At 34.5% G+C, this 12,332-nt stretch overlaps 1 protein-coding gene across 1 annotated transcript; it reads right to left on the reverse strand.

Moving 5' to 3' along the window:
* Nucleotides 1–218: 218 nt before the first annotated feature.
* On the reverse strand, nt 219–1,049 carry LOC138934346 (uncharacterized). Its single transcript, XM_070297971.1, has one exon. The coding sequence runs from the start codon at nt 1,047–1,049 to the stop codon at nt 219–221; it is 831 nt and encodes a 276-aa protein (XP_070154072.1).
* Between the last annotated feature and the right edge of the window lie 11,283 nt (nt 1,050–12,332).

Here is a 12,332-nt window from a genome sequence, read left to right on the forward strand (position 1 = left end):
AATCCACACACTGAGCAAATTTTTTTTTTTTTTTTTAATCAAGAATATTAACAGAATTATTCTAAATCTGTATTTGTTCTTCGTTTGGTACACTTGTTTCGACTTTAAAATTTTTTTAAACCTTCTTCTTTTACCATTAAAATTGTTTACGTAAAAGCATCGTAGAATTTTAAACAAAAACTTGTAACTTTTGGAGATAACATTTCGATTCCTCTCTCTTAACGTTTTTGCTTGATCCTTAGATCCATAGGCTGATCATTTTCAGCAACAATGGATGTAATCTCCCGATCCGTTTGTGTAGACTTATCTTTAACATTGCGAATTTGCAATTGGTCAAAATTTTTTTTCTGTAAATCGTTATCGTATACCGATTTGGAAACAAGCAACAGTGAAGATTTTGATTTGTTCTCCAACGTTTGAGTTTTAGTTGGTACTTTTATACAATTAGATATAAAGTTTCTTGAGACGAAATTGCTTAATCTCATTTCCAATTTGGTAAGCCATTCTACCAGTTTAGTTTTATTCCTTTCTTCTAGATATACTCTCCCTCTGTTTCGAGCGTACTGACTTGCTAGAATCAACAGTTGTTCCATCGCGCACAGTTGACAAAAGCAATATGGTTGAAAAATCTTTTTCCAGAAAAATAAATCCTTTATTAACAGAACTTCCTCTCTAATTGTAAAAATTGCTGTACGTTCAATAGATCTGCTGTATTTGTACGATGTCCTCCGTATGTCGTTCTCCTTCATAAAATGTTCAATCTCTTTCGTCAGAATGATTTGACTAATTCCATAGTGATTTGCAGCGGCTTTTATAGTGGCTCCTCCAGCTAAATATTCCTTTACTGCTGATTCGAATTTAGATTTCAATTCATAATGTTTGTCTAGCCCTTTTAAAATGTTTAGTTTACGATCCAAGATTTTTTGATTAACTCCATAGCTTATTGCAGCGGCTTTCACATCCTTCTTTCCACTTAAAACAGCTTTTACTGCTGCCTCGCGTTTATTTCTTAATTCTAATTGATTTTTAATTCTTTGGATATGAGACATTATAATAACCTACGAAAAAAGCAAAAAACTAAAAGTTGAAACACGCTATATATGATATAATAAATTAAAAAATTCATTGTATATGATAAAAATCGTTAAGTTTGTACTTGCGATTTACACTTTATGACATTCCAATTATTTTTTTCATGACTGTATCTCTATCGACACTCAAAGATATATTCTTTCTTAAAATAAAATGTTTTGCAAATATACCAAATATTAAAACTATATATTTTGCAGCATATTTAAATCTGAAGAAAACTCTTTTCCAAAAATTATATAATTAGCGCAAGAAGATATTTACCAAATAGATACGAAAACACAAGTGTATCTGGGTAAGAATAACAAACAACTACGCGAAACGCATGTTGTTTTGATTCCATTGTAAATATAAGCTCACTGAAAAGCAATGTTATCGTACGGCCAAACTTAAATACTTTATATATAATATATATAGGGGGGATATATATATAGGGGGGACCCAAACGTTCCAATCAGACTTTGAGAGTTTATAGGAAATTTAATTCTGAACAAAAAGTTTCCTATAAACATGGATCGAAAAATGCTTCCTTAAAAAGTTAGCGTGCAAAAACCTTTGAAATCACGATTATTTTATGCATTTTTACAAATATCGGGAAAAGTATACGTTTCTTTAATAAAAAGTACCGAAACAAAAGTTGTAGAGAATTAAATTATCTTTCAAATGAGATTAAAATATAATACAAATGATACAAATGTAATATAACAGATGTTACACTTTATTTATATATTATATAATATTTCTTTATACATATAATATAATTATATTATAGAATTGTCATATTACTTTGTTACTTACTGGTTAAACTAAATGGCAATATAACTTGAATGTAACATGTTATATAGCAAATGTATATAAGTATTATTTTAATGTTATGCAACATTTATTTGTAATATATATATATATATATATATATATATATATATATATATATATAACCGTTTTGAAATTATTATATTGCATGATTATCTATATTTTATTTTCAAAATATTAATTTTAAAAAATTAAGTAAAATGAGGTCAATATAATATGCAAATATAATTATTAAATCAATCGTAGATATATATATATATATAATCGAACAAATATGATGATAAATGAGCCGCTGTGTGGCTCAATGGCAGACGAACTTGTCAACTGAGAGGGAGGTCCTGGGATCAAATCCCAGTGGAGCCTCGTTATTTTCCTCTGCTCGATCAGATTTACAATACTTTGCTTGTAGATCAGTTAAATCCCAATGGGTAAGCCTAAGTCAGACTAGATCAGACTATGCTTTCAAATAGATTGTTTGCAGAAGATATTAGAAAATTCTTCTTTATATCTTGTTTCAAATTGATTGATTTGAAACACCATATGAGAAAAATTACGCAATTGAAAAAAAATCTTAATCATCGTGTTTCCGTCAAATTGACGCATTCAAATATGGATTTACTTCTTGGATAAGTTATTTACATGCATTCAATATGTAGATTTGACGGAAACACGTTGATTGAGACTTTTTTTTAATTATTGCATAATTTTTCTAATAACAAAGATTCGTCAGAGAATGAGGAAATTTTGTTTGGTAGTGCTACTGCATCGAATTCATAATTAAAAGTTATAAATTTTTCTATTTCTTCAATTAATTTTTTATTTTTCAATCTATATGCTTTTGCAACAACTTCTCTCTTCTCTTTTGTAGTGAAAAAAATTGTTATTGCATTTTCGTTTTAATTCTAAATATTCTTTTTTATTTTCTATTATGTCATTTATGCACTGGATGATCCAAGAAATTTGTCCAAAAGAAAAATTATATTTTTGTACAATAATTTCTTCGTTTCTTTATTATTTAAAAATTCTGCCATTGCTAATTCGACTTGTTCACTCGAATGTAGAAAATTTTTAATATTTTCTCTGGACTTTTTATGAATTTAACGAAATAAACCAAAAATAATTAAAGTTTGGCCATGTGATATGATGGATAAAAGGGATACATTGTAAGATAAAAATAATAAGATTTCACCAGAATATTTTAAACGTTTTGTCCGATTGTATTCATCGTTCAAAGATATAAATTTTCTTGAAACAATGTTTTTCAAAATAATATGTGGAATAATCTTAACGTTACATAGAATCTCACAATGTATTTGAATTTCTTTTTATTCGAAAGAGTCTTTTAAATAATAATTATAAAATAATATAATTAACATAAATTACGTTGAATCATACTTTGCTTGCGGATCAGTTAAATCCCAAGGACTTGGTTTCGAAATTTCTTCTTTATCTAACGATAACGACGATTGTGACGCGTATTCTTTTCGCAAAAAATCTTATAAATAATTATGAAATAATGTAACTAACGCAAAACGATACGTACCTTAAAAATTTACGATGGATCAAGCTTCTTTTGCGGATGAATGCCCAAAGTACTTCGAAATTTCTTTTTTATCGAATGACGACGAAAGTTACGCTCGTCGATGCTCGGGATGTATCCTTTTTGCAAGTGGGCTTATCAGCAGATTTATTTCTATATCTCATTTTGAACTCATACAGCTAGCTTTTGTTCGTTTCCTGATCGAGCCTCCATTTATCAGGAAGTTTTCCCTTTGCTCGGGAGAATGAATAAGTCAGACTAATTAAATATTCTCATGCACAAATTTGACAAGAACAAAATGATTTCTTTCCAATCGCATAATTTCTTCTGCAACGAAAGTTTCTCAGCAAATGTGCAAATTTCATATGGTAATGTTAATGAATCATATTTGTATATGTCCTTTTTAAAAGTTATGTTTGCCTCTTTTATTAATTTCTTGTATAATAATCCATGCTTATCTACAATGGGCGTTCTTTCGATTTCTATAGTTAAAGAATTTTTTACTGCTTCTTTATACAATACTTAGATTTTTATTTTAAATATTTTTTTAATTTTTAATTTAAATATTTTTATTTTTCAATGTGTTTACTTGTATCAAATAAAATGATACGCTCTCTGAACTCTATTGTAAGCGAAATTGCTTTTCATGAAAATTATCTGTGTTAAATAATAAAGAGGAATGCGTAGCTTTTTTTTTACGGTATAAAGGGTACATTTTATATATAATAATAATATATAATACAAGTAGGGTAGCGCGCTTTTCAAAACGCATACAGCATATGATTAATCAGAATTATTTTAGAAATTATACAAGTTTGGTTGCTTTGAAATTTTGCAAGTGACTTTTACCCTTTCGTTCGAGTTATTCTGCGATAGCAATTTCCGACTCCTGAATTTAATAGGGGTCTCGTTATCGAATGGGAAATCTTCAATTGTCGGTTTGCGTTTCTGCCGCGAAGACCAAGTTCTGGTCGCCGAAGCTTCCTTCGCACGATCATGTCGCCCTAATACCGTTGACATCTGCGCGATTTATCTTTCTTTATTCGGGACAAATGAAATTCGTTGCGCTAAAGCGGCGGATGCAAGCCTCCGGAGGAATTCCCAACGGCAGACGCGCGCCATTGGTGATCAACACCACCACATTAACATTGGTATGCTGATTATGTGTGTATTATTGTTATAAAAATAAAAACGTCGAAAGCGTAAAATAATACAATATATACACGGTGCTTTTAAAAAAGAAATGATTTAAAATGGTCATTGTTTAAAAACTTTAGTTATTATCTCAGAGATAAAAGGAAAACGTGATAATTCTTTTAAAATTATTATGTTAATTAATAATTTTAATTATTGCGTTCAGATAATTTTTTTTTTTATATTCTTGCATCTATTATTCCAGCAGAAAATAAATATTTAAATAATATTTCACTTAAATAAAACGAGCGTTATTATACTTAAAACTAATTCCTTTCGAGTGAAGAGAGAAGGAAAAGACGAGAAGGAAAGAGAAAAGATGAAAAAGAAGAGGGGAAAAAAGATTGTAGTCTGCATCTTTTCAAACGCATGTGTTCTTGTCAGTGACAGCGCGTTATGCGTGTTGTCTGACGCACGGCACGCCGATACGCGCTTCGTCGTGTGGTATCAGCGCCGAGAGACGTCCCCGGTCCCCAGGAGATCAGAAAGCCAACCGCGGCTACAGGTCACTGTTGTGTCTCGCCGTCATAATATCCTAATATCCCCGATGTCTATTCGTTTCTGTCCGCGGCGACAAACCTGGATAATTTACGAGGCCATCGACCGACCAACGCTGCCCGGTTGTACGCCCCGCGCATGATGGAGGATCCGATGAGCGAGACACATACGTAATCGAGATCACGCAATAGCATTTTTATCTACGGGAAATCTCAACTATGCGAATTTACGGTGAAATCGCATAACAGAAAAAGGACGGCGTAGTAGCGCAATTCAGGTTTAATTAAATCAAATGGAATGATCAAAAGAGAAAAAACAGGTTCGCGAATAAAATTGATCGTAGTATATAAATCCCGTTTTTTCATTAATATTTATATATATTTCGCTGGATGTGAGTACTGATGTTTATCGGCTTCCTGATGTAAAGTCCGAGCACTAATAAATTCATTGTCAAAGAGAGGATCAAGGAGGTGAGAGAAACGAAGACTTTTCCGATCAAACTCCGACACAGGCCGACCGGTTTTGGTCGGAAATATGGAGCGATCGGATCATGATTTCCTGATACCGTTGACATCCTCGCCACGAGACAAACGCAATTTTACTTATAACAGGCCCATGACCAATCGCATCGTGTCGCGACGCGACGATTCGATGAGCTCGGCATGGGAATTTCTCACGATGGTTCTTGGAGCTTCCATGGTTTCCTGATTTCGCGTTCTTTCGTGCTCGAGAAAAAAAAAACGCACTTTTCGACGAACTGCCGACAAGTTTTCAGCAGCCGCCGGATTCGTTCGTACTCATTTACACATTAGAAATCGACATAGAAATAATCGTTTAACAAGAATTTCTACTCTTCTTATAGACAAATTTATCTCAACCTGCAAGTAATAAAAACAATTTTATGCTAATCACGTGCGTGTTAATACACATAGCTTTGTAAAGCGATTGAAGGAAATTTATCGAGAACCGCAGTAAATTTACTTCCCATTTAACAAAGAGATAATTAGATTTGCAAACAGAAACACTCGCGAGGCAAAAGGTATCGAGCGCGAAATTGAAATTTTCCGCAAAATTGATACGAAACAAGCGTACACCATGATGAATCGCATTCTATTCCACTTTACACGCTAGCTGCGAAACGCGATCATGCCATGATTTCCTGATCGAGTCATCCGGAAGTTGATATAAAACACAAAGATTTCGATGACAGTTTAAAATTGCACGAACTCATTCGTATCGTAGAGAATCAATCGTAATCAAGATCGATCGAGCCGTATATCATTTTTCGTCTCGATTAATGTCGAAAGACGAATCAAATCGATTTGAGTCGCAAGTTCTACTTTCATCTCTTTCCGGCGATTTGTTTTTACAATTCCTAAGGAAATGCTTAAGGTTCTCGCCCTACGGCTTCGCTTTAGGGCCCGTAATCGCCCTAATCGCTCCTCCAGCTCGCGGTATCCTCCACGCCAAGATGATCGCCTATTTCCATCTTCCTCGGTGCCAATTAGTATTCATGCGCAGTCGTGCATACCCCCGGTACGAGGTAAGCTGCTTTCATTCTCACAAATGACGACGCAGACAATGAACCCTTCGGCGACGAGACGGTAAACAAGAGAACAAGGGGTTACGGGCGAACCGCTTAACGCTGATTTAAAGATAAACTAACGCAACAGGAATCCATGAGTCGCGAGGGGCAGCCCCACGTGGCCGTGAAATTCCGCGGGACACCCTCTTGCAGTGCCGAGTTCGAGCCCTTTTATGGGAGAATTCACGACTCTTAATCCCTAAAGGGCATACGCCTACGCACTTTTACTAGGGAACCATGAAGAAAGGACTGGTCGAAACACGTACGGAAGCCCTTCGGCAGTTCTGAGAAAGGGATCCGCCCTCCAGTAACAGTCCTCCCGTAATATGGCGTATTTACAAACTTTCTGGAACAACGTTAATGTAATATACCATTGGGAGAGAAAAGCGCCGATGCAGCGCGACATATGCACGCACCGAGCGAGTGCGCGAGTGCAAAAGTCTCGGCTTACGATGATCCGTCAGCGGCAACTTGAAATGTTCATTTTGATACAAAAATAATATATACTTATGTGAATAATATATACGTATCTCATTAATATAATAATTTACGACGCGCCGCAAGGCCTCGAGAAAATTTCAATGCTTATAAAGATCGCGTATACAGGGTGTCCCATTTTAATCTCCTCAGACAAATATCTCAAAAACCAAGCCCGGAAGAGAAAAATGTTTCCAACAAAAGTTGTTTGGTTTCAAGGGGGTCATAAGATGGTGACAATTATTTGACCTTGGAAAATCATTTGAAGGTCATGTGAAGGTCAACTTTAAAATCTTAAATGGAAACCCCCATTTTTTATTTAGTATTCTTGTAGCTGACATCGAGAGCTTTCCAAAACACTATAATAAAGTATTTTTTCATTAAGTACTTTTTGAGTTATTTTATATTTTAATCTGACATATTTTGATATAAAAAATAAAATATTTCGTAAAATATTCAGTTTTCGATAATCTTACCGTAATACTTTTAAGTACAGAATAATGAGACAAATCAATTAGTATAAAAAAAAATTGTTTTTGAGAAAATTATTTACGATGTATTTTTTTAAACAATTATTTGTTTTTTTTTTGGCACTAATTAATTTGTCTCATTATTCTGTACATAAAAGTATTACGGTAAGATTATCGAAAACTGAATATTTTACGAAATATTTTATTTTTTATATCAAAATATGTCAGATTAAAATATAAAATAACTCAAAAAGTACTTAATGAAAAAATACTTTATTATAATGTTATGGAAAGCTCCCGATGTCAGCTATAAGAATACTAAATAAAAAATGGGGGTTTCCATTTAAGATTTTAAAGTTGACCTTCACATGACCTTCAAATGATTTTCCAAGATCAAACCAATGGTACCATCTTATGGCCCCCTCGAAACCAAACAACTTTTGTCCGAAACATTTTTCTCTTCCGGGCTTGGTTTTTGAGATATTTGCCTGAGGAGATTAAAATGGGACACCCTGTATATCGAGCAGTAATAAGCACCGCGATGACTATTGATATATGGAATTTGTTTTGGAAAAAGATGGTAATCGGCAACGTAGCGATATGCGGTTGTATTATAGATAAAGGAGAGATACATTCGATATACATATAAAATCGCGCTCGACTCTCAGCGACGAAGAATAGCTATTCACGCGGGTTTCGCCAAGGGCTTCGAAAAGTGAAAGTCAAATCAGCGTTAAAGTTTAACAGGATACCATGAACCGGTCGATAAATTTTTGAGATCGATCTCCCGATAGCGGTTTCGCGCGAGCGTATCACACACGACTCGCCCATGAAAGATAACTTGTCATAATATCTTCAACTGTATTTTATTGCAGTAAATTATTAATATAAGAAGGAGAGGGAAAAATCGAGAATGGTAAATCATAAGAACCGCTATTTTTCACAATACACGATTATTTATAAACTTGCGCGATACTAAAGTTTTAGAGAACCCGTTATAAAATAGTGGTAGCGTAAAATCAACAAGAGCTCCACTTTAGTAAAATTAATTTTTTTGATCCATCAAACATTCTACTCTTTCTTCGGATACGGAAATAACATCTCGTAGATTGCGAGGGATCCTTTTGTTCTACGTCTTATTCCAAAATTTCGATCTTAATCTAGAATCGAAAATTGACATCTCGCGTGTATATAATTCTTCGTATAATAATACATTCAATACACACATATAACCTTATTAATAATCTTCGATAATTAAAGGGGAAAAAAAAACAAAAGAAAAAAAAGAGAGGAAAGCAGCGTTCTGTATTTAGCTTTGCTTCTCTCACAATCGATATCTTACTTACATACATGTATGTATGAAAAAAAGAGAAATTATATATCTCTCTCTAAATTGAATTTCCATAGTGCAGCCTGTCTAGAGAGCATTCTCGGGGATATGCTCCCCTAATCGATGTCATCAGCCGACTTCCCTTCGACGGCGACACGTCGTTGTTGACGAAGGCGGGTCCCGGATTCCGGACGCGCCTTCGTCGTGGAATCACAATCGAGTCGCGCGTTGACCCCTTTAGGGCCGTCACGCGAAGGGCCGTGTTCACAGGGTCTTAGAACACGTATGTAAGTATTTTGGGGACTCTTCTCGGCCCTGTTATACCATAATCCCTAACGGAAGGGCGATGGCACGGAGAGAGACATGGCGTCGAGAATCTAATGGCATTCTTGAATAATCGTGTCGTCTGGCATTATCGTCTTTCTAGTAGAAACGGAATGGAAACAAGCGACTCTTTTCTAAGTGTAACATTCATTTAGACGAAGCTCTCGCTAAAAATTCACGTGTTATTGCATTAATATATACCATATGTACATTATTAAATATTATATATATATATATAATTTATTAAAGCGATATAAAGATTATATTTTATAATGTTATTTTACAAGAAAGTAATTTTATCTCTAAATCGATTATGCAAACCGGCATTTGTAAAAAGACGTTTGTAAAAATATATTGCTGAAATTGTTGGTGGAAAAGTTTTATCTAATTTATATTTCACGATTCGCGTGATGTTGATAGAAGTAGTCGATATTAATTACATTAATCACCAATTTTTCATCGGAATTTTCCATCTCTCTTCCACATACATTTATACCATCAAGATTATTCCTCGGACAATGCATTTCTATTCGAATATTTGCTTTCGCATATTAATTCCTTATCAACCGCGATTGAAATTAAAATGCATTCGCGGAAAAGTTGATCGCATGCGATAATCGCAAAATTTCAACATTTCTTTATCTTGTTTGACGTTTGTGTTTGACATTAGATTAAAATGTTACCATTACAACCGGTTTTTAAAACCGACTGCAGCATAAAAGTTTATTGTTATTATTTTATATCTGGGGATTCCGGGACTTTAATCTAGAATTAAAGCGTTACAAGTTCAAGTTTGTTATTGAGAAAAAATCCGAATCATTCCGAATCATAATTTTTTTCACAATCCACGCGCTTTTAACTACAGCTCGCGAGTGCCCGTAGAACGCGTAGACCGGAAGTGGGTTTCGCCTTTGTTCAACGATGCGGAACGCACCATACGCACAACCAGCATGCGTCGCATCGTGTCGTCTCGCTACGCCGTTTTCATGTTTGCCTGGTGAAAAAATGAAGTTCGTTTTGTATGATCCTTTTTTTCCTCCGGTCCTGCGATATTGATGCTTAATTGTCCGCGCGCTACGACGAATTGAGCGGCAGGCGATTAATAATTTGTCGCGTCGGTTTTTACACATTGGATCCATCGCACGTTCAAAGGGTTACGCAACCCTAGACGGACACGTGTCGGCGAGTGGAACAGGGTTTCATGAAGACGGACGAGATGTTCGGATCGAAGTACGCGGCCCTATAAAGGCGTGTTCGAGAAGCAAAGGGAAGGGGAATACGAGGGGGCGACTAGAGCGAGAGAAAATCCGGAGATAAACCGAGGAAAATCTATCAGAATGCGATCTGTAAATTTCTGAATTTGTAATCTCATCTATGAAGTCGATAATTTCTTTTTTTTTTCTGTTTCTTATAATGACATTTATACATGAATCGTATCTTTAGTATTATAAACTCTTCTCCTCCTTCTTACGAAATTTGGAGAAATACTTTTATCGCGTGCCGCTCGTGTCGTATTCCAATATATATATATTTTGATATTTGAAAAATTTCGCTTATTGTTTGGACAAAATGTCAACGGTAACGAGAATCAAAGTTTTAGCATTATTTACTGTGTGTACGATAAGTTATTTTTCCAAAGAAGGAAATATTATTCACTCGGATAACATATCGATTGAAGCAATTAGAATGTTTATATATACATATTGATTATATATTGATTTTTTTTTTTTACGCAAACTACGATTTTATCTAAAACAATTTTGAAAACAAATTTTTGCTCAATCGATCTATGTCCCGGCAACGCAATACGTTATCTGATATACGTTGCTCAGAATACGCGTTACTGCGAACGATGGCAAATAAACAGTGCAAAGTACAGTCTTCATCGAAATGACGCATTTGACGCGCGTTTCATTACATAAAAATTTTTGATGCAGAAAAAGGAGAAGAAGGAGGAGAAAATAATTAATGTCTATATTAAATTTACGTCATATTGCTAATTATTTATTCAATAGCATCGGAATTAAATATGCTTAAGTAATCTATCCTTTAACCAGACGCGATTTTTAATAAATGAAGTGATAGCGTTAATAAATAAAGTCGAGAAAACACGCAAAATAACAAGCAATTATTTAAATTAAAAAAAAATAAAGATACGAGTAATTGAAAAAATAGAAAATCTCTTTAAAAGATTACACAAATAGAGAAATAATTATACATATTTCATAATATACGTAAACGAAAGATAAATTACGCTACATAATTATATAACAATATGCGGGTTATAGCATCGTTGCTTCATAAATGTTACGTAAAATGGTTAATCGCGGCTGAGCTCCGATAAATAATTAGCAATTTAACTGAACGGCGCTTTGTATGTGGGTCACTTTACGTTGCCGGTGACGTTAATCACTTTACGGTTCGACCGAGCCTAAAGGACATCTTGCATGAATGACAGATGGGAATCGCAGGGCGCATGAATGATAGATGGGAATAAATGGATGGGGATTGGATAGGGCAATGTAACAGGGTAGCAAGGGTTGACAGAAGCGTTTCAAGGGCTCCTTCAAGGTCAAAGGGGGGCGGCGATCTGTCATTCGTATCATTAAAGACTCGCGTTATACCATCCGTTGCTGCCCACGCACATGAATAACGCCTTTACGTTCGATCTCCCGCTTCTCTTTTTTGCTATTCATCATCTCGCCATTTTCTTTAGAACGATATATTATTTATGTAGTTAATCGATGAAATATTTTTCACTGCAATTCGACGAGTCCGTCAGATTCGCGCGTATACAATGCCTTAATAATAAATTTGATGTTAAAATTATACATGATCGTGGATTTAATATAATTTTAATTTTGCATGAAATACATATATGTGTGAAATAAATATACTTTGCGTCGTAAGTCTTTCAAAATTCATTGCGCTAAGATAAGGCTAGCCTTATGGTCAGATGCAGTCGCGCAACAATCGCGACAGAATCAGAGCGCGGATCCTGTATCGCGCGCG

This window comes from Polyergus mexicanus, unplaced genomic scaffold (assembly GCF_030449975.1).
Source record: "Polyergus mexicanus isolate NDT 795.1 unplaced genomic scaffold, iyPolMexi1.0 SCAF_6, whole genome shotgun sequence".
Classification (NCBI taxonomy): domain Eukaryota; kingdom Metazoa; phylum Arthropoda; class Insecta; order Hymenoptera; family Formicidae; genus Polyergus; species Polyergus mexicanus.

Excerpts from the sequence above, each read along its gene's own strand:
- LOC138934346 (XM_070297971.1), bottom strand. The coding sequence starts at position 1,049 with ATGTCTCATATCCAAAGAATTAAAAATCAATTAGAATTAAGAAATAAA.